The 26263-nt window shown below is 40.3% G+C and overlaps 1 protein-coding gene across 1 annotated transcript in view; it reads left to right on the top strand.

Annotated features, from left to right (window-relative positions):
• med14 (mediator complex subunit 14) overlaps window positions 1-26263 on the top strand; it is an 85408-nt gene that overhangs the window by 56514 nt on the left and 2631 nt on the right. The window contains exons 21-30 of the mRNA XM_067992884.1: window positions 2543-2812; window positions 4050-4187; window positions 6407-6515; window positions 14553-14684; window positions 15804-15983; window positions 19064-19299; window positions 19682-19861; window positions 22819-22926; window positions 24000-24125; window positions 25620-25809. Of these exons, the coding sequence (XP_067848985.1) occupies window positions 2543-2812; window positions 4050-4187; window positions 6407-6515; window positions 14553-14684; window positions 15804-15983; window positions 19064-19299; window positions 19682-19861; window positions 22819-22926; window positions 24000-24125; window positions 25620-25809 (1669 nt within the window). The remainder of the gene's footprint in view (window positions 1-2542; window positions 2813-4049; window positions 4188-6406; window positions 6516-14552; window positions 14685-15803; window positions 15984-19063; window positions 19300-19681; window positions 19862-22818; window positions 22927-23999; window positions 24126-25619; window positions 25810-26263) is intronic.

The raw sequence follows: 26263 nt of genomic DNA, 5'->3' as shown, positions 1-26263 counted from the left end.
GTTTGCCTGCTTGTCCCTCTGCTCCTGGAATAATGTGCAGCAAGAGAGAAAACATATTTAGAAGAAGGAAAGAGAAACATTAACATTTTTGTGCAACTTTGTAACTGCGTGTTTGTTGCACTTTCATCTAGAGGTTATAATTGGATTGCCAGTTGCACAGACTTCCCTCCAAAGAGTGACTTTTTCATATGCCTCTGTTATAGAGGGCACAAGTTCTCTTTTTATATTGCAGAGAGTACTTCTGTTGGGTTGATTTGAGCAGAACGTTATTAGCTAGCGATATGCTAGCTTAGACCTTCTCATCTTAGCTCAGAGGATAAGCAAGGAGAATGAAATAATCTGATCTTAACTTTAATTGGCACGATACTTGTACCATGCCAGTATTATCGTTTGTCTGCAGTATTTCTGATTTGGGTTCAATCACCAGCTCATAAATGATTAGACATAATTGCCGTTAGAACCTATTTTCCAGGAATACAGTTGGTACCCATCAAATAGTATCCAGCTTTATGAAAAGCACCTGGCAAATTGTACTGCTTCGTGCCAGTTGCACCCACTTCAGATTGGAATCTGTCCTACATGATGCTATGATACATTAAGCTAATGATTTTTGTTTTGTTAAACTTCTTATTTTGAGAACTGTTACAAGAATTGTTCCTGTGTTGGCTTGCAGAGTTAGTAAACTGCTGTAGTAATAGATCTACCTTATTTTCTTGGGATTCACATTGGAAGTTATCTTAAAAACCTGAATGTTATAATTCTCAGAAAATCACTGCTGAAGCTTACCTACCATTGCATGTTTCCTGATTAGAGAGGAAGCATAAATTGTTGTTTTCAGAACCGTAGCATTTTATATGGTTGGAACCATGGACATTCGCCAAACTATGCAGTTACTTGATTTGTTTTATTTACCCAAACATTAACTGAATCCATCCGTAAACAATGTTTAACTAATTGGGAAATAGATTGCATTGTTTTATTTTTCTTCTTTAAGCTTGTGATTCTGCAATAGTCAAAATTTGTTTTGCTCATGCTATTGCTGCGTTATGGGCCAATATACTAATGGCTTTCCTTGACACTATTGCAAGATAGCTGCATGGAGTAATTTCAGGAATTCCATAAATTATTACAGTATGGTCTTAAATTGATGACTCAACCCAAAAGGACTTTGGTGATGAGTTGCACCAACTTGGCTTCCACCTCATGTTTTCTGTACCACTTTGGCTTAATTCACTTGTGCGTGTAAATTAAACAATCAAAGTATAATGTTTACCTACATTTAGTATGGTCTTCCTCAACTTTTGAATAAACTTTAACCTCCAAATCCACTTCCCTTTCTGCCCATATTTCTTTTCTGGTCTACTTCACTTGGAGCTTTCCTGTTTTGTGTGTTCTGCATTCTTGTATCAATCCTCTTTCTCCGCTGTTTCCTTTCAAATGAATTAAGGCAAACTTCTAGAATGAGGCCCTTTATACAACCAGGGTCGGGAAGATTGCACGATCAACATGGTTCCAAACTCTTTAAGGGACATTATCCAATGAATTTTCCCTGTCCATTTCCATGTGGAACTTGAGCTACCGTGAGTCAATAAGGTGCTCTAATCTGTCTTCCACCTCCAGTCTATGCCTAATGATTAATCTAATACTTGCTTTGTTTACTAGATTCCTGAAAGAATTAGATGGTACACTTCAAGTTTGTTTTATATAATGGTTTATCTAGTCATGTATTCAAAACAAAATCATATAACGAGGAATTCTATATGGGGAAACGGAGCCATAGAATAAACAGCACAGTTTTATACCATAATTGAACCAGAATGTTCAGGTCATGATTTTATTGAATATGTGGCCAGGTTTATTTGTGGTATAGATGTCCCTCATCAAATGTAGCTATATTTAAACAACGTAACAGTTGAGCTGCAAAATATAAGCTTTATTTACAAATCTATATATTTTTGTTTGTACAAGTGGTAGTATGAAATGTATTAATTTTTTCCTAGAAAATACAGCTGTGTGTTTTGAAATGTTTTCCCTCTTTTGCCAATTTGCCCCTTCTTTGCGGAAAGTCTTTCTTCCCTGCTGGGGTATGGTACTGTCATGCCAGTTGTCTTCCAGCACCTTTCCAAGTGGCCTTTCTTCTTCTTATGTGACCGTGGACAGTAATGCTAACAGTCCATGTTACCATGTCACAGCTGAGCTCGATCTTGCCCACATCCATTGTGCACAAATACACACTTTCAGCAGAAATTGTAGGATGGCGATCAGTAATGGGAATTTTTTCCCCCCCCACCTTCCTTAACCCAAGAAAGCTAGGCCATTTGTGGTGTCACCACCACTGAGTTCAGCTAACTTAGCTCAGACAGTGAATTGACCCTGGACCTTCCCGGTCTGTATAGCTCAGTGACTTGTTGTCTTAACAGCAGAGTCATAGGTAGAATACAAAATACAGGTGTGTGTGTTGCCTTTGTGTGTGCAAGTAAACTGTTCAAATTATGATTTTAACAAATATGGAATAAAAACTATCTTGTATATTTTTTCACAGATATTGTATGATACACAAGCACCCCTCAATGCTATTAATAAACTCCCCACAGTGCCAATGTTGGGCCTCACACATCGAACGAATACTGCGTATCAGTGTTTCTCAATACTACCCCAATCACCCACACACATCAGACTTGCTTTCCGTAACATGTACTGCATTGACATATACTGTCGAAGCCGAGGTGTTGTGGCTATTCGTGATGGTGCCTACAGTCTTTTTGACAACAGTAAGATCGTAGAAGGATTCCATCCGGCTCCAGGCTTAAAGGTCTGTAACTGGTTAAATTGCTAAATAGAACTAAATGGTAGTAACCTTTGGAAGCATTTAATTGTGTTATGTAATACCTTTTTAATATCATTAATGTCATTTTGTGATACTGTATTCCTGTCTGTATAGTGCAACAGAATTTGAGGTAGATATTCCTAGCAACATGAATAAATTATTATTTTTAATGTACACTACAATTTATGTCAACAGATAAATCAGATGTATTTTTGTAATAATGCAGCTTTTGCTGCATTTTGACTTGTTTTGGATAAACTTTGACTGCCATTTCCAAGTTGTGGCCCTCGCTGTTTCTAATAGATTTGCACAGCCGTTTCCCATCAACTACGTTGTAGACCAACTTAGCAGGGAAGATGACATGACCTTGAGCGCCTCCCAATGAGTAATACATTTTTATGTTTGAAAAAATAAAGTCCAACAAAATTTCTAGAAGTATGTCTTTTGTAGTGTGAAATGGGAGAGTTCTTCGGAACTGAAAAGGCGCTCCCTTGCCTTAAGCATCCAGTTACTGTGGGTGGGTGATACAAGGTAACATTGTTCCTCTTGACCTTCAGTTTCAGAATGGCATTGACAGAGGCCTTGAAGCATATCTTCTGCAGGCTATCTTTGTCAGGGAGGGGTGGGATTGGAAAAGAAAATGCAATTTCACTGACACACAAAGGTCAGTTACGACCCTACAAGCTGCTGCAATGTTAGAGAAGTTAAAGCAATGTCCTAAACTTGGAGTGGAATAATGGAAATGTCCTAAAGAATTCATGGTAAAAATAAAATTGCTAGTTTGTAGTTCATTTTGTCCAATCTTTTATAGTAAGACTACCAAATTAATTTCAGTTGTTTTTACATGCTCTTTATGAAAAGTAAATTCCTAAATTAGGTTGAGGTTGACCACAAAAAAAAATTGTTGCGTTTATGGTGGCGTGGGTGGAAAGCAAAACTATTATGCCACATGTATAGTCTGGGAATTGTAGATATCTTACTAACTAATTTTGATATAATCTAGGCACAAACTTAGACAAAAATGTTATATCTTAAACATGGCACCAACACAATATCATGTTAGTAGTGAGATGATAAATCACTCATGAAATTGACATAACTCAGTCATGACTTTGTTGCTTGTGCATTAGCTTGAAGATATTTATTGGAACTCCATGTCGTCTGTTGTGTTGTGGAATATTAGTCAAAGGAATTGATTGGTTACATTTTGATTACTTTCCAGACTTTCTTGAACATGTTTGTAGACAGCACCCAGGATGCACGTAGACGATCAGTCAATGAAGATGATAACCCACCATCTCCTATTGGTGGAGACATGATTGAATCATTAATGTCTCAGCTTCAGTCACAGCCACAACAGGTATTAATGCTTTTTGAATCATGGAATTGTTTACATGTCAGATTATACTCATGGTTTTAAATACCCTTTTGAAGTAGATTTATATGCAGGAGGTCAAAACAGACACATCTTTTGCAGAAGAGTAGAGTGATGACCGTCAGTATTGACTATATTGGTGATAAATGCTCTCGTCACAGCAAGTATTTTAATTTTAGATGTGTTGTTTGTATTTCTTCAAAAAAAATTTCTTTGCGCTCTCTTTTCTCTCTGAAGTCTCCTGGGGAGGGGGAGGTGCCTCTGCTAATGGTGTTCTGCAGCCAACATATAAGAGATGTGAGAGTCTGGTTGGCTCTTTCCTCCCTTCCCTGTGTAAGCATTTAGTTTCTGCTTGGTGGTCTTCCGATGGCACAACTGAGATTGGGAACTCAGTGCTCAGTGTGTGTGGGATCAAGGGTATAAATCTATGTCCTGCTGCTCTGATGGAATCATCTGTAAAAGTAGTTTTCAAAATTAAAATTCCCATTCCCCCCCCCCACAACCCCTATAAACTGTTGTGTTTTTCATGGTCGTCTTGCCCTAAGAACAGTTCCATAAGCAAAAGGGTGATTAGCCTTCTTGCTCCATATGGCATCAATACAATATCATGTCAGCAGTGTGAGATGATAAATCACTCATGAAGTTGACATAACTCAGTCATAACTTTATTGCTTGTGCATTAACTCGAAGCTATTTATTATAGCTCAAGTTTTAGTTACTTTCCAGGCTTTCTTGTGCTGGCTGCAGATATATATATGAATGAGGGTGGCTTGGGGTAATGCCCCTCACATGGGATTAAATGCTTCCCCAGAGATCATGAACTCCATGTTGCAACACCAATGCATCTATCTGACATCTACTATTTACCCCTCAATAGTTTTCCCTTTCCTGGTACCTCTGATTTTTCCTGGAATACAGTTTCACATATTCTGGCAGTCCTTTTGTACCTGGTCTGAGAGACTGGTTGGCAATCAAGAATGGGAAGCCTAATTGATTTTTACTTTCTCTCCCCCCTCCCTGGCCTGAAGATACTGAAGCCAATTGTAGCACCACAATTGTTTTCCCACAGTGATAACTATCTAAGCACAAACCAGGAAATCAACCTGAGATCTTCTGGCCTCTGCTACATCGGATGTGTCATTAAGGAAACTGTGTGCCATCTACTTAAGATTTTCCCAAGTTCAGCATGGGCAGGCTACGTGCTTCCAGGATTCCCCCAGTGCTGCTTTTGAGCTAGGCACTTGGAGATTATTGGAATCTTTTAAAAGCTTCTGGATACAGCCGTTGAAGACAAGTCGCATTTGAAAGTAAACCAAGTGTCAGCTTGGCCCAGTGCTCTTGTCTCTGAATCAAAATGCTGGGAGTTCAAGTTCCACGCTGGGATTTGAGCATATAATCTTGGCTGACACTTCAGTGCATTACTGAGAGAGTACAGCATTGTCAGAAATGTTGTCTTTTGGATAAGACGTTAAATTGAGGCCCCAACTACCTATTCAGGTGGATGTAAATGATTCCATGACACTATTCAAAAAAGAAGAGGAAAGTTCTCCCAGTGTCGTGGTAAGCATTTATCTCTCAACCACTAAAACAGATTAATTAACTGGTTCTTTATCTTGTATGCTGCATGCAAATTGCCTGCTCAATTTGCCTATAGAACAACATTGACTACATTTCAAAAGTAACTCTTTGACTGTGAAGTGCTTTGGGATGTCCTGAGTACATGGAAGGCCCCAAGTAAATGCTTTCTTTCTTTCATTCACACTTGAGCGTGAGAAAGTCAAGTGGATGTACTTAAGGAGATCCCCTTGGAGGATATCTACTTCCTGATATTGCTGTCAGTGTGTTCAATTTATTTTCAGACCAATCACAAGTGGACATTCAAAAAGTGTTCCACTTGAAACCATCCCTGGGTATGTCCTGTCCCACCGGCAGGACAGACCCACCAGAGGTGGTGGTACAGTGATGTACAATCAGGAGGGAGTGACCCTGGGAGTCCTCAACATTGACACCGGACCCCATGAAATCTCATGGCATCAGGTCAAACATGGGCAAGGAAACCTCCTGCTGATAACAACCTCCCGTCCTCCCTCAGCTGCAGAGAAAAAATAATGTATGAAGTTCATGTGGGTTTGAAGCTGTTTTTATCTTAGAGAAAATTGGTAACTTCCTATTTTTCTTGAAACCATGTGTAACTCTTGTTTCAGCCTTTTGCCAAATCTGGTGCAACAGTAACATACCCTCTGACTTCACCGCCTACATCCTATCACAATACGGTGACTCCATCACCACAAATGTTGCCTACACAATCACCTGGTAAGTGATGAGTACTTTATATAAATGCTTTAATCCTAAACACCAAAGCTTATGAATTCAGGGTACTTTAAGTGTGAAACACTTAGTTCTGTACCAACTCAACTTCGGGAGAGGAGGGAAAAAAAAGTTAGAATTGTAGATCCAGCACGTTTATGAAGAATTTATTGCTTCCTAATGTCATTGTCTCAGTGAGACGCTAGAGTGGTGTCTTAATTGGAAAGTTATTGTTTTAAGCCCCACTCTAGAACTTGATACATAATCTACATTGACACTTCAGTGTAGTACTGAGAGAGTGCTGGATTGTTAGATGCTTTTCTATTGGATGAGACATTAAACTGAAGTGTAATCTGCTTGATCAGGTGGATATTAAAAGATCCCATGGCATTATTCTTGACCATCATTTATCTCTGTCAGCAACACCAAAAATAAATTAACTAGTCATTTTTGCTTTTTATGGGACCTATTTGTCTGAAATGGTTACTGCATGTGGCTATGTAGCAATAATGACTACACCAAAGAATTAATTGTAGAATCGCTTTGGGAAGCCTCGAGAGATGTGATGCCCTGGGTAAGTCCATCCATCCGTCATACGCAAGGCATATCCAATGCATAAGACCACTCTGCACAGAGACGTTTTGCCAATCGATCTCTGTCTGCTGTTTGCATTTGGGTGGTTTACAACTTTTAATTTTGTGGAGATGGACAACAACGATAACTTGTATTCATATCGTACCTTTTAATGTAGGGAAGTGTCCCAAGGCGCTTCACAGAAATGTAATCAGACAAAAATTGGTGCCCAGCCAGCAAAGGAGGTATTAGGAAGAGTGACCAAAAGTTAGGCCGAAGCGGTGGATTTTAAGAAGGGTCTTAAAGTAGAGGGAGACAGAGGGGTTTGAAGAGGGAATTCCAGTGTGGAGGGCCTAGACAGCTGAAAGCATGGTTGCCAATGGTGCGACAAAAGGAAGGAGGATGCAAGAGGTCAGTCGGAGAATGCAGAGTTCTCGAGGGTGGGGGCAGGGTGGTGAGAGGTTGTCGGGCTGGAGGAAGTTACAGGGATAGGGAAGAGCAAGGCCATGAAGCGCTTCAAACATGAGTGAGAATTTTAAGCTGGAGACATTGGGTGATTAGAAGCCAATGTCGGCCAGGGATGACTGGTGAGCTGGACTTGGTGTGGCATAGGATATGGGCAGCAGAGTTTTGGATGAGCTGAAGTATATGGAGGGTTAGGAGATCATTGGAAAGGGAAGGATTTGCATGACCTCAAGATGACCTAAAGCATTTCATAGCCTATTAAGTACTTTTGAAGTGTAGTCACTGTTGTAATGTAGGGAAATTCAGTAGCCAATTGCGCACAGCAAGATCCTATAAACAGCAGTGGCATACCGGACCAGCTAATGTGTTTTTTAGTGATGTTGGTTGAGGGATAAATATTGGCCAGCTCGCAGGGAGAAATCCCCTGCTCTTCTCCAAATAGTGCCATAGTCAAACCTGGAGGCGACAAGGCATGGATACAGGTTTCAGCAGCATATAGGCTGATTAAAGCGTGGAGGTGAGCGATGTTACAGTGCTGGAAGTAGGTGGTCTCTGTGATGGGAAGCATTTGGGGCTGGAAGTTCAGCTTTGGGGGAAATAGGATGCCTGGGTTGTAAACTGTTTGGTTTAACCTGTGACTGACCGGGAAAGGGTGTGGAGTTGATGGTGAAGGTACGGAGTTGGCAGGGGCTGAAGACAACGGCTTCAGTCTTCCTTATGTTTAATTGGAGGGAATTGCAGCTCATCCAGGACTGGATATCTGACAAACCAGTGTGACAACACAGAGGCAGTGGAGGGATCAAGAGAGGTGCTGGAGAGAGAACTGGGTGTCATCAGCGTACATGTAGAAGCTAACCACATCTTTGGATGATGTTGCCAAGGGGCGGCATGTAGATGAGGAAGAGGATCCATTGCTGGATATGCTCTGGTTATATTTGAATTGGTAAGAGTGGAACCCAAATGAAGGCAGTCCCAGTGAGCTGGACAATGGAGGAGAGGCATTGGAGGAGGACTTAACTGGACCAGACACATAAATACTGTGGCTATAAGAGCAGGTCCGAGGCTGGGTGTTCTGCAGCGAGTGACTCACCTCCTGACTATCCAAAGCTTTTCCACCATCTACAAGGTGCAAGTCAGGAGTGTGATGGAATACTCTCCACTTGCCTGGATGAGTGCAGCTCCAACAACACTCAAGAAGCTCAACACCATCCAGGACAAAGCAGCCCGCTTGATTGGCACCCCATCCACCCACCTTAAACATTCACTCCCTTCACCACGGGCGCACTGTGGCTGCAGCGTGTACCATCTACATGATGCAGTGCGGCAACTCGCCAAGGTTTCTTCGACAGCACCTCCCAAACTAGTGACCTCTACCACTCCCTACCTAACAGCACTGTGGGAGTACCTTCACCTTACGGACTGTAGCGGTTCAAGAAGGCGGCTCACCACCACTTTCTCAAGGGCAATTCAGAATGGGCAATAAATGCAGGCCTTGCTAGCGACGCCTGCATCCCATGAATGAATTTAAAAGAAAGGGTCATTTTCGGGTTGGCAGGTTAGAATTAGTGGAGTGCCGCAAGGATCAGTGCTTGGGCCTCAGTTGTTTACAATCTATATCGATGACTTAGATGAGGGGACCAAGTGTGATGTGTCCAAAGTTTGCTGATGATACAAAGCTAGGTGGGAAAGTAAGCCGTGAGGAGGATGCAAAGAGGCAGCAAAGGGATATAGACAGGTTAAGTGAGTGGACGAGAAGGTGGCAGATGGAGTATAATGTGGGGAAATGTGAAATTATCCACTTTGGTAGAAAGAATAGAAAAGCAGAATATTTTTTAAAAGGTGAGAGACTAAGAAATGTCAGAGGGATTTGGATGTCCTTGTACATGAATCACAGAAAGTTAACTTGCAGGTACAGGAAACAATTAGAAAGGCAAATGGAATGTTAGCCTTTATAGCAAGGGGGTTGGAATACAAGCGTAAGGAGGTCTTGGAGGCCACACCTGGAGAACTGTGTACAGTTTTGGTCTCCTTACTTAAGGAAGGTTACACTTGCCTTAGAGGGGGTGCAAAAAAAAGTTCACTAGATTGATTGCTGAGAAGAGAGGGTTGTCCTATGAGGAGAGATTGAGTAGAATGGGCCTATAATCTCTGGCATTTAGAAGAATGAGAGTTGATCTCATTGAAATATATAAAATTCTTGGATGGCCTCTCAGGGTCGATGCTGTGAGGCTGTTTTCCCTGGCTGGAGAGTCTAGAACTAGAGGTCACAGTCTCAAGATAAGGGGTTGGCCATTTAGGACTGAGATGAGTAATTTCTTCACTGAGAGGGTTGTGAATCTTTGGAATTCTCTACCCCAGAGGGCTGTGGAGGCTCAGTTGTTGAGTATATTCAAAACTCAGATCGATGGATATTTGGACACTAAGTAAATCAAGGGATATGGGGATAGGGCAAGAAAGTGGAGTTGAGGTAGAAGATCAGCCATGGTCTTATTGAATAGCGGAGCGGGCTCAAGGGGACATATGGCCAACTCCTGCTCCAATTTCTTATGTTCTTAAGTTCTTGCGGTCATGGGAGCAGAAAGTGGGTCTCGTGGACAAGATAAGCTTGGAGAGGGCATGAGGGTAAACAGAGAAACTGGAGAAAGATGCATGTCTTTATAGCAAGCTTATTTTTTTAAAGCATTTTGAAAGTAGCAGACACAATACAGTATTCTGAAAAGAAAGATGCATTTATATCGCACCTTTTTCCTTATGAAGACGCTCAAACATCTCAAAACTCTTCCCATATATTAAATTACTTGGAATTGGAGTGATTGTTATATCTGTGTTGACCAGCATTATTGCTTAATTATTGAGCAATTACAAGGGGGCATAGATTCAAGGTAAAAGGCGGGAGGTTTAGAGGGGATTTGAGAAAGAACTTTTTCACCCAGAGGGTGGTTGGAGTCTGGAACTCACTGCCTGAAAGGGTTGTGGAGGCAGGAACCCTCACAACATTCAAGAAGCATTTGGATGAGCACTTGAAATGCCATAGCATACAAGGCTACGGACCAAATGCTGGAATATGGGATTAGAGTAGACAGGGCTTGATGGCCGGCGCGGACACGATGGGTCGAAGGGGTCTCTATCCGTGCTGTATAACTCTATGACTCTATGACTACATGTGGATGTATGGTCAAATATATTCCACCTTTTGTTGAATTCTCTATTTATTCATGTCTAATTTTAGTAAAGGGTGGAACACAAAATTTATTCCACTCAATTTAGTAAGTTGCAAGCAGTAGTCTCTATTTCACAATTCCAAGTTGAGTATTCAGTTCATTCTTTTCATGCGTTGTTATTTTATATGCCTGTATTATAAGTGCATTTAGAGTTGGTCTTTGACTCATGCAAGTGAATTTGCTTCCTGCAGAACTGAGTGGTTTTTTTATTCATTCATGGGATATGGGCGTTGCTGGCGAGGCCAACATTTACTGCTCATCCCTAATTGCCCTTGAGAAGGTGGTGGTGAGCCGCCTTCTTGAACCGCAGCAGTCCGTGTGGTGAAGGTTCTCCCACAGTGCTGTTAGGAAGGGAATTCCAGGATTTTGACCCAGCGACGATGAAGGAGCGGCAATATATTTCCAAGTCGGGATGGTGTGTGACTTGGAGGGGAACGTGCAGGTGATTGTGTTCCCATGTGCCTGCTGCCCTTACCCTTCTAGGTGGTAGAGGTTGTGGGTTTGGGAGGTGCTGTTGGAGAAGCCGTGGCGAGTTGCTGCACTGCCGGTGGTGAAGGGAGTGAATGTTTAGGGTGGTGGATGGGGTGCCATTCAAGCGGGCTGCTTTGTCCTGGATGGTGTCGAGCTTCTTGTGTTGTTGGAGCTGTTCCCATCCAGGCAAGTGGAGAGTATTCCATCACACTCCTGACTTGTGCCTTGTAGATGGTGGAAAGGCTTTGGGGAGTCAGGAGGTGAGTCACTCACCGCAGAATACTCAGCCTCTGACCTGCTCTTGTAGCCACAGTATTTATATGGCTGGTCCAGTTAAGTTTCTGGTCACTGGTGACCCCCAGGATGTTGATGGTGGGGGATTCAGTGATGGTAATACCATTGAATGTCAAGGGGAGGTGGTTAGACTCTCTCTTGTTGGAGATGGTGATTGCCTGGCACTTATCTGGTGCGAATGTTACTTGCCACTTATCAGCCCAATCCTGGATGTTGTCCAGGTCTTGCTGCTTGCAGGCATGGGCTGCTTCATTATCTGAGGGGTTGCGAATGGAACTGAACACTCTGCAATCATCAGTGAACATCCCCATTTCTGACCTTATGATGGAGGGAAGGTCATTGATGAAGCAGCTGAAGATGGTTGGGCCTTGGACACTGCCCTGAGGAACTCCTGCAGCAATGTCCTGGGGCTGAGATGATTGGCCTCCAACAACCACTACCATCTTCCTTTGTGCTAGGTATGACTCCAGCCACTGGAGAGTTTTCCCCCTGATTCCCATTGACTTCAATTTTACTAGGGCTCCTTGGTGCCACACTCGGTCAAATGCTGCCTTGATGCCAAGGGCAGTTACTCTCACCTTACCTCTGGAATTCAGATCTTTTGTCCATGTTTGGACCAAGGCTGTAATGTGGTCTGGAGCAGAGTGGTCCTGGCAGAACCCAAACTGAGCATCGGTGAGCAGGTTATTGGTGAGTAAGTGCCGCTTGATAGCACTGTCAACAACACCTTCCATCACTTTTCTGATGATTGAGAGTAGACTGATGGGGTGGTAATTGGCCGGATTGGATTTGTCCTGCTTTTTGTGGACAGCACATACCTGGGCAATTTTCCACATTGTCGGGTAGATGCCAGTGTTGTAGCTGTACTGGAACAGTTTGGCTAGAGGCGCGGCTAGTTCTGGAGCACAAGTCTTCAGCACTACAGCTGGGATGTTGTCGGGACCCATAGCCTTTGCTGTATCCAGTGCACTCAGCCGCTTCTTGATATCACGTGGAGTGAATCGAATTGGCTGAAGACTGGCTTCTGTGATGGTGGGGATATTGGGAGGAGGCCGAGATGGATCATCCACTCGGCATGTGCTCATGTGCTGGACTCCGCCATCACTGAGGATGGGGATGTTTACAGAGCCGCCTCCTCCTCCCATTAGTTGTTTAATTGTCCACCACCATTCAAGACTGGATGTTGCAGGATTGCAGAGCTTTGATCTGATCCATTGGTTGTGGAATCGCTTAGCTCTGTCTCCAGCATGTTGCTTCCGCTGTTTAGCGTGCATGTAGTCCTGAGTTGTAGCTTCAACAGGTTGGCACCTCATTTTTAGGTATGCCTGGTGCTGCTCCTGGCATGCTCTTCTATACTCCTCATTGAACCAGGGTTGATCTCCTGGCTTGTTGGTCATGGTAGAATGAGGAATATGCCGGGCCATGAGGTTGCCACCCTGCAGTTCCCATAAGTAAATAATATTTTGTTATAGCAGACTATGTTTCAACACTCAATTTTATAGGCTTTTTAAAAAGAAATACATCTAAAATATGAATCCTAATATTGTACAAAATTAATTTTTTTCTCCAATTCTGTAATCATTAACAACCCATTTTAATTTTGCACACTGGAGCAGCTGATTTGCCACTTGCCATTGCCGACTCACAGCTGGAATCTCAACCTAGCTCCATGACCTAAACATTAAGGGACCCAGTTGAGGAAAGAGGGGAAAAAATTATCATCTTTATATAAAAAGAATGATCACTGACATGCAGTATTGTTGTAAGACTTCCTGCCATTGTAACAGTTACTGTTATGATTGTGAGACTAATGGATATAGAGGCTCTGTAAGATGCGGTGAAATAAGTACTGGTGCCATTCTTCAAATTGTGTGATAATACCACCTCTGTTCAAGTTACATGAGTTGATCATGGGGAGCAAACCTCCCATCACTTGCGATGACACCTTGTTAGCATAGAAGATTAAAATAATTAAACCGTTTAATAAGTTTGTGTACAATGTTTGGAAGATGCATTTTACAACACAGTAAAATAGTTCAGAAAATAGTGATAAACATGAGCTTCACTCTTGTGGTTTCAGATAGCCTAATGATCCCTTGGTATGTTACTGCATTGTAAGACTTCAGACTTTGTTCAGCAGTATGTATTCTACTGTATATTTATCAACAGGAACTAATTGAATATGTTGAATTCTGCAGTTATTCACTGTGGCTTTAGTAAAAGTTGATTTGATGAACAGTTGCTGCATAAAGCATTCTTGTGCAAACTGTGTCCACAAAAAATGACTTCTCCAATTTTTTTTCACATTGACTATTTTCAAGGAGAATTAGAGGTAGAATTATTATGTTCTCAAAGTTGTGTGAGCTCAAATCCTAAACCTTATCTTTTTTTATTTTCCCTTATTTGGGAAAAGGCCTCCATTCAGCACCTCTCACTGACATATCAGCAAAGATTATCAACTTGGTGTATTGGCAGTCATAAGTATGAAATTGTCATCCTAATACATAGAGCTGCCTCTTCTCATTATAGCTGATTTTACAAAAATCAGGTCATTTTCCTACTGAAATGAATTGAGGTTGGAATTTGAAACTGAAAGCAAATTAAGTGCATTTTGTCCGTTATATTCTGTTGTAATTGTTACTGTAGCTTTGCATTTTGCTTTATGGTAATCTATTGATTGCTTTCCTCAAAGAAATACCTCTTTCATAAATTTTCATGAAGAAATTGTAGGTAGTTTTTTTTGCTAAATTAGAAAAATACATACATTTGTAAACTTTTTTTTAAATGAGAGTTTCTGATCTTTTAGTTTAATGTGTATTGCATTTTATTTTGTTTGGCGTTCTGAAGTTTTTTTTTAAAAAAATTGCACATATTAAATTTTCAGCACCCTTTTAATAACTGGGAATAGAGTAATCTTGGTTTTAATTTAGAGCAATAATGTTCCTTGAGTCATCTAAAGATAAACAAAATGATAAATTGTCAGCAGTGCAATAAATTCAACTGATTCTATTTTCTACAGGGAATTTACATCCAGCAAATTCCCCAAGTGGTGCAATACGAGCTCCCTCACCAGCATCATTTGTACCCTCTCCGTCTCCATCTTCCCTTGGAATTTCAATGGGACAGACACCAAACTTTGCAAGTCCACATGGTGAGTTATTTTTTTCTGCTTATTTGACTAAAATGAATTACTGCATGTTTTACCCACTTGAGGATTGTTGCCTTGATACATTTTTCTTCAGCTAGGTAGATTGATGAATAGCTTGAGGACTTGAGTATCAGACGCACTTGAAAAATAACATAATGCTGCAGATCAATCTATAGCTTATTAAAAATCTTGTGGGCGTGCATTTCCTGCTAAGATTTTTGATCATGCTTTTGTGCCAACTTTTCCCATTTTAAATTGGTACATCAAGATTTGCTATTGATGTGTCAACTTTTGCTCTCATGGTTTGTTGATGAACCAATCGAATCACTAAAAATGTTTTTTCAAAAAAAAGTTGCTTGTTTTCTCTTATTAACTGACAGTCCTATTGACCAAAATAAGTTAAACAAAATAAAATTTAAAATTACATTTTTCACGATGACATCGTTACAAATGAATTGTTTTAATACTTCTGCATTGAAGTTTTTACTTGAAAGACTCTGTTTCTCCCAAAAGCCTGGGCTTGGACTTGGTATTTTTGGCCAGAGCGGTGACTCTCAGCTGAACACAGGTCTTGCAGTCTGAGAATAGGCGCTGTGCACAATGTCCTGGGATTTGTCAGTAGCATTTAAGAGAGCCAAATGATAAAATGTAATGTAAGTTAGGACTACGAGAATTGCCGAATAACTTAAAGGTATGATCTTGCTATAGTTGGCAACATTTCAACTTTTTAAAGAAAGAGAATAAAACTCATTGAGCTAAAACAAAATTCAAAAATTGGTAAATCATTTTCAGAGTTGCACAAAAAAATCAGTGGACTTTATTTTAAGATACAGAAGTCACACTACAAAGCATTGTAAAAGTTTCAGTTCTAAATATTTTGCAGTATGAATGCATTTTATTATTGTTTTTGGTCCAAGAAATGAATTTCTTGTGTTTGTGATATTTGATATAATTTCTTTATAAACATTTTTCAGAAGAAAGTTGGACAGTAGTTAGGCATAGATTTCTCCATGACTGCATCAATACTAACCCTTGAGAAGTTAGCGAAGGGCATGAATCTGGCTTGTTGAGGGTGGAAAAGCGCGTGTTATGATGTGCGATTCTCTTCTTTTCTTTGTTCAGGCACTATTGATCCAAGCTCACCTTATACAATGATGTCACCCAGTCAGCGTCCTGGGAACTGGCCTGGATCTCCACAGTTGCCTGGGCCACCTTTAGCACGCATTCCTGGAATGTCTCCCGCAAATCCATCCTTGCACTCACCAATCCCAGATGTATCCCACTCTCCACGAGCTGGAACAAGTAAGTTTCAGCAATAATTGTCTTCTTTTCAAATGGTATTCAATTTTAGCAAAAAATATCAGTGGATTCCTTTGAGCTAACTTAACTAATTGAATGAATAGAAATGCAGGTTTAATTTGCATTTTGTGCATTTGCCCCCCCAACTGAATTTCATAACTACTTCCAGGAGAATGTTAAGTGTGCCAAATACACACGTATGAAGCAGTGAAGAAGTGTTTTTTGCACTCACACCACTGTTTTTTGTTTCAATAGATGAATGGCCCAACCAAGACTTGTTTGTCTTATGTTTGCATTTGCTTACTGAAAAAGATTGTTGCAACCTTATATAGATAATCATTGCAATCCCATCTACATTGGTTTTTAAAACATTAAAAATATATGGGAAAAACAGGTTCCTTGTCTCTTGATGCATGTTGGCATCCTAATATAGAATCATAGAAGTTTACAACATGGAAACAGGCCCTTCGGCCCAACATGTCCATGTCGCCCAGTTTATACCACTAAGCTAGTCCCAATTGCCTGCACTTGGCCCATATCCCTCTATACCCATCTTACCCATGTAACTGTCCAAATGCTTTTTAAAAGACAAAATTGTACCCGCCTCTACTACTGCCTTTGGCAGCTCGTTCCAAACACTCACCACCCTTTGAGTGAAAAAATTGCCCCTCTGGACCCTTTTGTATCTCTCCCCTCTCACCTTAAATCTATGCCCCCTCATTATAGACTCCCCTACCTTTGGGAAAAGATTTTGACTATCTACCTTATCTATGCCCCTCATTATTTTATAGACTTCTATAAGATCACCCCTAAACCTCCTCCTCTCCAGGGAAAAAAGTCCCAGTCTGTCCAACCTCTCCCTGTAAGTCAAACCATCAAGTCCCGGTAGCGTCTTAGTAAATCTTTTCTGCACTCTTTCTAGTTTAATAATATCCTTTCTATAATAGGGTCACCAGAACTGTACACAGTATTCCAAGTGTGGCCTTACTAGTGTCTTGTACAACTTCAACAAGACATCCCAACTCCTGTATTCAATGTTCTGACTAATGAAACCAAGCATGCCGAATGCCTTCTTCACCACCCTATCCACCTGTGACTCCACTTTCAAGGAGCTATGAACCTGTACTCCTAGATCTCTTTGTTCTATAACTCTCCCCAACACCCTACCATTTACGGAGTAGGTCCTGGCCCGATTCGATCTACCAAAATGCATCACCTCACACTTATCTAAATTAAACTCCATCTGCCATTCATCGGCCCACTGGCCCAATTTATCAAGATCCCGTTGCAATCCTAGATAACCTTCTTCACTGTCCACAATGCCACCAATCTTGGTGTCATCTGCAAACTTACTAACCATGCCTCCTAAATTCTCATCCAAATCGTTAATATAAATAACAAGTAACAGCGGACCCAGCACCGATCCCTGAGGCACACCACTGGTCACAGGCCTCGAGTTTGAAAAACAACCCTCTACAACCACCCTCTGTCTTCTGTCGTCAATATCATAATGATCAATGATTCTAAGTGTTAAGGCTGTCTGTCCTGGTCATAATAAATTGTCAGTGCTTGGATTGTTGGATGAAATGCCTTCTGAGATGGGGCAGATGATGACAGTTTCCATCATGCATAGAAAAAGCTGACATGGCTACTTTACTTACTAAAGTTATATCTGTCAGCTAATAGTAGAATACCATTGGTAGATCTGCAGCCTGAATCATCCTCTAATCTTTCCCTTCAAATTGGAATCGGATAGGCAATTGGCAAGAAACTTTTGTGGTACAAAGGTAGAGATAGTAAAAGGGAGAACGACAAGAGAGAAACAGAATCTGTGCCCACATGAAAAAGATTGAACCTTAGTGAGTTTTAACCTACGATTGGAGCTCTTATGATGCAGTGTTTTGGTGTGTAGTCAGAGCAGTAGGCTGGGGTGCAATGGATGGAGTGAGGATGATATCTGCGCTTAGTACCCCTACTGACCAACCTAAAGCGGCAGAAGCTTAAAATTGGGTTGTCTGCCTGTCTTGGCATCGATACAGTGGAAGAAAAAATATTTGAAGCCGATGGAGATATTGGGTACTTTTATAAATTCTCCAAGTTACTAGACTCGCCTGAAATAACCAGGATCTATACAATTATGAAACTTAACACTGGTTGTCAGATGAGCAACCTACAATAAAACAAAAAAATTGCATTAAAATGTTAATACTTCAGTTTCTTCGGACATTTATTCCACAAGATTATGCAGATCCAAAATATACTTAAAATCCAAATATGTTACAACGTATGATCTTGTAAATTGGCAAAATTACAACCCTTTAAATAAAGGAAATAAAACTAAAACAAAATTTAAAAACATAGTAATCCATTTCTAAGCAAGTTGACTTTTTAAAAAAGATTTATCAATCATAGCATAGAATCATAGAAGTTACAACATGGAAACAGGCCCTTCGGCCCAACATGTCCATGTCGCCCAGTTTATACCACTAAGCTAGTCCCAATTTCCTGCACTTGGTCCATATCCCTCTATACCCATCTTACCCATGTAACTGTCCATTAAGTATTGTAAAGTAAGTAAAGGAAAATACTTTGCAGTATGAACAAATTATCATTGCTTTTGGTCAAATTAATTTTCACAAGACTGATTTTATGTTTCTGATATTTGATATCAGCTTAATTTCTTTCTGTCCTCATTGAATGCATCTTTCCATGAGAGGGTTGGACAGTCTTTAGGCATAGACTCCTCCATGATTGTATCAATATCATTCCACGATCATATAACAGAAGACAGTGCAGTAGGGTGAGGGTGGGAGCAAAAGAATCTTATACTGTCACCACATTTTTTTCTCTCTCTGCTGTCTCTCTTTCTCCCTAAAAATGACTAAAATGCCACCTTTTTAGTGTGAGCTGAGCATGAAATGCCGCCTATGACGATTAACAAGATGGGTGGCCAGCAGCCCTATAATTCAAACTTAGAATGTCGTGGTTGGTGGACAAACACTAGTCAGCAACTTTCAGTAAAAGGCCAGTTTCGTGTAAATAGATAACTATTCCTATAATATGTTGCCTTTTGTTTATTTTAGGCTCCCAAACAATGCCGACCAACATGCCCCCTCCTCGTACACTACCTCAGCGTTCGTGGGCTGCATCAATACCTACCATCTTGACTCATAATGCCTTGCACGTTCTACTTTGTCCATCACCAACACCAGGTCTTGTCCCAGGACTGGCTGGTAGTTATCTGTGCTCCCCGCTAGAGCGATTCTTAGGATCTGTTATGATGAGGCGACACCTACAGAGGATCATACAACAGGAACCGGTAGGAGAAATTATGATATTCCCCAGTAATAACAGAAAATGCTGCAAATATCCACCAGGCCCATCAGCTTTTGAAAAAGAGAAAAAATGAATTGATTTGTTTTGAGTATTTTTATTACAAATTTCCACAAGTTGCAATTTGTTTCTTTTTATCACTTCTAAATTTCCTTATGGCTTTTGTAAAGTTAGGGAAATTGTGGCAGTGTATTAATTTTGTCAGAATTTTTAAAAGCTAAATTTACTGTATTTACAGAACGAGTACAGGATATAATTGTCGCAATTATAATATTCAGAACATTGGATGCAGTTTCTAGAAAATGTAGTTATGATTTCTTAATCGGATTATGTAAAACAGACTTTTAATTGTTTTGTCTGATTTTTAGTTGCAGCTCATAAACTCCAATGAACCTGGTGTGATCATGTTTAAGACCGAAGCATTGAAGTGTCGAGTAGCATTGAACCCACAAACATATCAAACATTGCAGTTCAAAGTAACACCTGAAACAACAGACCCATGGACACCAGAAGAACTACAAGTTTTAGAAAAGTTCTTTGAAACGAGAGTATGTATGAAACAGTGGTACAATTAATATTGTAAAATTATCTATTGCCCAACCAACGGTCTTATTAAATAAAAAGCCTTTGGATGACAAGGTGTTCCAAATATTGACATAATGCAGGGCCTAGTTAGCCTGTAGTTTAGCATCTGATAGCTTTTTAAAAGTTACTAGTCAATCTTCCTTTGTTTTGCTTGCAGACAACAGTTATCCCAACATACACTGAGATAGTAACAGTGTAAAGGGCAAAGGAGGAGGAATTCCTGAAATGTGTACAAGAGAACTTTCTTGGTGTTTTCCAGCTCAACAAAGAAGGAAGCAGTGCGGGATCTAGTTTTGGAGAATGTTTCAGTGGGGGAGCATTTGGGGAACAGTGATCATAATTTCACCAGATTTAGAATAGTTATGGAAAAAGACAAGGAACTGTCAAGCATAAAAATACTTAACTTGAGGAGGGCTAATTTCAGTGAGTTAAAAAGGGATCTTGCCCAGGTGGATTGGAATCAGGCAAAACAGTGATTGAACAATGGGAGGCCTTCAAGGAGGAGATGGTTCGGGTACAGAGTAGACCCATTCCCACAAGGGGGAAAGGAATGGCATCTGAAGCTAACCTCCCTAGATGACTAAAGATCTAGAGATTAAACTGAAACAGAAAAAGGAGGCTTATGATAAATGTAAAATTAGTAATATAGTAGAGAATCAAGCTGAATACAGAAAGTGTAGAGGAGATCTAAAAAAGGAAATAAGAGGGGCAAAGAGAGAGTATGAGAATAGATCAGCAACTAACATGAATGGGAACCCAGAAGACTTCTATAAACATTTAATAGTAAAATGGTAGTCAAAGGAAGGGTGATGCCAATTATGGAGGAAAAGGAGATCTTGTGGAGGCAGAGGGTATGGCTGAGGTAATAAATGAATACTTTCCATCGGTCTTCACGAGAGAAGAGGATGCTACCAATGTAGCAGTAAAGGAGGAAGTAGTAGTGATATTGGGGAGAATAAAAATAGATGAAGAAGTAGTACTTAAAAGGTTGGCAGTACTCAAAGTGGAAAAGTCACCGGTCCAGGTGGGATGCAGCCTAGTTTACTGAGGGACGTAAGGGTGGAAATTACAGAGGCTTTGGCTGCAATCTTCCAATCCTCCTTAGATATGAGAATGCCAGAGGACTGAAGGATTGCAAATGTTTCCCTGCTCAAAAAAGGGAGAGGGATGAACCCAGCAACTGAAGCCCAGTCAGTGGTGGGGGATCTTTTAGAGACAATAATCGGGGACAAAATGAATTGGCACTTGAAAAAGTATGGGCTAATAAATAAAAGTCATCACAGATTTGTTAAAGAAAAATGGTGTTTGGTTAACTTGATTGAGTTCTTTGATGAAGTGACAGAGAGGGTTGATGAGGGTAGTGTGGTTGATGTTGTGTATATGGACTTTCAAAAGGCATTTGAGAAAGTACTGCATAATAGACTTGTTAGCAAAAGTAAAGCCCATAGGATTAAAGGGACAGTGGTAATGTGGATATAAAATTAGCTAGGGGACAGAAAGCAGAGAGTAGTGGTGAATGGTTGTTTTTCAGACCGGAGGGAACTTTGCAGTAGTGTTGCCCATGAGTCAATATTAGGACCACTGCTCTTTTTGATATAAATTACCTGGACTTGGCTATATAGGGTATAATTTCAAAGTTTGCAGATGACATGAAACTCAGAAATGTAGTAAACAATGTGGAGGATAGTAACAGACTTCAGGAGGATATGGACAGAGCGGTGAAATGGGCAGACACATGGCAGATGAAATTTAACGCAGAGAAGTGTGAAGTGATGCATTTTGGTAGGAAAAATGAGGAGATGCAATATAAACTAAATAGTACAATTTTAAAGGGAGTGCAGGAACAGAGACCTAGGGGTGTTCAAAATCATGACCGGTGTTGATAGAGTAAATAAGGAGAAACTGTTTCCAGTGGCAGAAGGGTCGGTAACCAGAGCACACAGATTTAAGATGATTGGCAAAAGAATCAGAGGCGACATGAGGAAACATTTTTTATGCAGTGAATTGTTATGATCTGGAATGCACTTCCTGAAAGTGTGGCGGAAGCAGAGTCAGTGGTAACTTTCAAAAGGGAATTGGATAAATACGTGAAGGGGAAATATTTATAGAGCTATGAGGAAACAGCTGGGGAATAGGACTAATTTGATAGCTCTTTCAAAGAGCCGGCACAGACACGATGAGTTGAATGTACTCTTCTGTGCTGTACCATACTATGACAGTGTGGAATCTGCAGAGTGGACGCTGGGTGATGTTCAGTGACTGACTCACTCTAGGGCAGAAGGTGCAACAAATAGAGAAGTGCCAGTTTCTCATATTCAGTTGTGGTGCATTTGCTTATTGGTTTGTTGTTTCTTGGTAAATGAAAAAATATTTTGAAAACATTGTGGTGAACATCATCATTAACTCACTCACATTTAATAATGTCTAACTGATGTGAAACTTAGTTTAGTTTTAAGCAGGATAGCTGTCTCTGTTTTTCTTAAACTGACAGTCTACAGGCTGAGCTGCTACTTTGGCCAATCATAGAATAATATATGCAGCTGTCATAGATAAGTTCATTGCGTGAAACTGAAGCAGGTTATGTTGAGATCCGTGCCTTTTTTTTAGGAAATTGCACAGGGTTGAAAGAAGGATCCTTAGATCAAGTGTTGCCGATCAAAATCACTCGGACCATGTACTGTGTTATTATATCCAGTCCTTGAAAAAGCTGATGAAATAATTGGTGCTAATTTTTTGTTTGTTTAGTTTTTGTATACCGACATAAAATACATTTTCCATACATCGTGAACTGAACAGCAAAAAAAATCACAGTAAATGTAAAACCTCCCATTTCTACCATTTAACAAGGTTATTGCCCTCTTAAAGCTATACAGCAATATTGTTAATTAATATGACTTGTTTATTCTTTTTGTTTGGTAAGGTTGCTGGTCCTCCATTTAAAGCCAATACACTAAATGCCTTTGCTAAGCTACTGGGAGCTCCCACACACATTCTTAGGGATTGTGTACGCATCATGAAACTAGAACTGGTAAGTGACGTTATATCAAGATCTGTGACGGGTAGATGAGGTTCTAAAATTAACACAATACTCTGTGCATTAATCCTTTTAAACAATGAGTTTTCTTGGGAAAATTAATTTATTTTTTCTGACTATAATTTTATAAACGCTGTACTGATTATTTTGAAAGAAAAAGGATTTTGCGAACTGAAAATTAAGAATGGTTAATACGTGCTTGTAATCTTTCTCGCCCTGCTGTAAATACTCATGCTCCAAATTAATATATCATGTCGTAAGCACTACGGCTGGATTTTTCAAGACTAAACACACATACCATTTACTCAATGGCACAGAAGTTTTAGTAAGTGGTGCATTTGCTAATTGGTTAGTTTTATCATGAAATACTTGACCTGTACACTTTGACCAGTGCCAAAGGTGAAGAAGCTCATTATTAGCTATGAATAATAGTCTCCTTAAAAGCATTTAATATTTTTGGCAGGGCTTGTGATTCCAGAAATTAAAGTTATCTGAGTAATATTCTGTTTAAAAAAAAAAGCTACAATGGTTAAGTTTAAAAATACAGAACTAGGGGAGACAAGCTGGTGGAGTGCACATTCGATTCCTCACTCTGCTTTTGATTCCACAAAAAGTAGCACTGTTAACTTGAGGTTATGCTATTCATGGAAGTAAATTTTTAGATGTTATGCTGGTAATAATAACATTGCCTACCGTCCAGTTTGGTTTAACGTTGTGCCTCACTGCCCTACTTTTTTAATCGAACTGTTTTTTCTGTTATGTCCAGTTTTACTACGAAGGCGACATGACTGCAATGTTAGTACAAATATACAGTATATTGTAAAATGATAATCTTGATAACATTAATAAAGTAATGCTTTTTATACCTTTACTGGAAATACTAGTTGCAGAAGAAATTATTGAATACAGTATGTTGCATGTTAATCTATGTGGCAAAAATATTATCTAGAAAGGAGTTTTTACCTGCTTCGAGTAGAAAAGCATATTGGAGAACATCTAAATATCCGAAACCATTTTCATCTTCATTTAACATTTCAATAAATTGTGCTCTATTTTGCTGTGAACAGTTTCCAGATCAGGCCACCCAGCTAAGGTGGAATGTACAGTTCTGTTTGACGATTCCTCCTAGTGCTCCTCCAATAGCTCCTCCAGGAACACCTGCAGTAGTGCTGAAATCCAAGATGCTGTTCTTTGTAAGTAGAACACCCACATTTATTTTGCATTTCTTGCAGTCTAAGATCATATGATTATAACTCATAAATGTGAAGGACTTTGGGGATTGGTGGCACAATAATATGGATATTAAAATTAGTAGTGATGTGTCCCTCGCATTCAAGGATGACGGTGCCAACAATAGAGGGAGCCTAAATTTGTGATAGATGGATGCATTGATGACTAAGCAGGCCAACATATGACAGACATTGTCTACCACAAGCCTCAAATATTCACGCTCCTGGAGGGGTTCTCTTGTTGATTCCTCTGGCGTTGCTGATCCATCTGTCTCTTGCACCTTGCCTCCAAACTGGCATGGTGTTGTAGCTCAAAGTCCTTCAGCACACCATTATTGTCTGTTGATGACAGGGTTTCCTATGAGTCAACGTTCATTTTGCATTGCTTCAAGTCAATCTTCAGTGTGTCCATGTAGTGCCTTTGTTGTCCGCCATGTTTTCTTCTATCTCTTACCAATTCTCCATAAAGCACTTGCTTCGGCAACGGTACACCATCCATCGTAACTCGTCCAGCCCAATTGAACTGAGCATTGAATATCATAGCTTCAATGCTGATGCTGTCAGCATGTTCTAGTACTTCATTGTTGGTGATCTTGTCCTGCCACATAATACGAAGTAAGATGCAAAGATGTTGTTAGTGAAACCTTTCCAGCTGTTGAATGTGCCTTCTATAAAATGTCCATGTTTCACATCCAAACAGGAGATTGGTAAGGGCAGCCTCCTTTATAAACCTTCAGTTTGGTGGCAACCTTGATGCTGATTCCAAATACACTTGCATAGTTTACCAAAGGTGACGTTTGCTCTCTGTATGCAAGCCATCACTTCCTTATCAATCCTTGCATCATTAGGTAGTACACTTCCAAAATAGGTGAACTCCTCGGCCATATTCAATTCAGCTTTGTCAATAGTGACTGATGGTCTGACATAAGGCTTCCCAGAAGCTGGTTGATGCATTACTTCACTCTTCTTCAGATTAATAGTAACCCTGTTACTGCTAGTGAAAACTCCAAATCTATCCATCATCAGCAGAAGGTCCTCTTTGGAAAACGCCACAAGTGTGCAGTCATCAGCATACAGAAATTCTTGTATAATTTGTTTGGAGACCTTTGTCGATACTCGCAGTCTTGATAGATCATACAGTTTCCCGTTTGCGTATTCGTATCCCAACTCCAACCTGCAGATCCCTAGTTGCATCATCCAGCATAGCCGCATCAGTGTGTGAATAGAACGAGGCCCAGTACACAGCCATGCTTCACACCATTCGATATAGGGAATAGTTCAGAAATTAAAATTAGCTTCGATTTGAACATGGTGTTAGTTATATTGTTGAACTAAATGGAAGAAAAATTGTAATTGAATTGGTTATTGAAGCCTGTATTTGTGACACCAAAGTTTAAAAGTTTTTCCCTCTCCTATCTTTTCTCTCTGCCCTTCACCCCACCCTCAACCTGCCAAAAGCTGCAACTCACTCAGCGACTAACGGTTCCACAGGAACCGATCAGCATAATTGTGCCAATTGTCTATGATATGGCAACAGGGGCAACACAGCAAGCTGATATTCCAAGACCACAGAACACATCAGGAGCAGCTGCCTCGATGGTTAGCAACATCTTGAGGAGATTTTCAGAGGTGCACCAGCCACCACAGGGTAAGTGGGGGAAAAAAAATGTCAGCATTTCCAGGAAGTCTGTCTGTTATCATCTGATAGTTTTTATGTTTTCTGCACATTGTAATAAACAATGTTAAGTTTAACGATGTACTCAATTATTTTTGTGTGCATTGAATAAATGGACAATGACTGTAGGCACACTACAGAACCTTTTAGTTCAGAAATTTAGATTTTATATGTAAACTCAGGCCTGTTTCCAATATTTAGGTAGCTTTTCTTTGAGATACTAACCGTTCACCTCTTGGGGACCTGGATGTGAGTCCATTCCGGACTGAGGAGATAAAAGTCATCCTTTGCTAGCCATTACGGTTCTATGTGAAATGAGTTTGTTCAGTTCCTAGTGGGCATGACCCCACAACACACACTGCCAATTAGTGCTAAATTGGGGCAATCAAATGGCAGTCTCACTTGGATAGGCCACAGGATGACTGGT

The sequence above is a fragment of the Heptranchias perlo genome, chromosome 11 (genome assembly GCF_035084215.1).
Source record: "Heptranchias perlo isolate sHepPer1 chromosome 11, sHepPer1.hap1, whole genome shotgun sequence".
NCBI classification, from domain to species: Eukaryota; Metazoa; Chordata; class Chondrichthyes; order Hexanchiformes; family Hexanchidae; genus Heptranchias; species Heptranchias perlo.
This window is presented reverse-complemented; position numbering and strand designations above follow the sequence as displayed.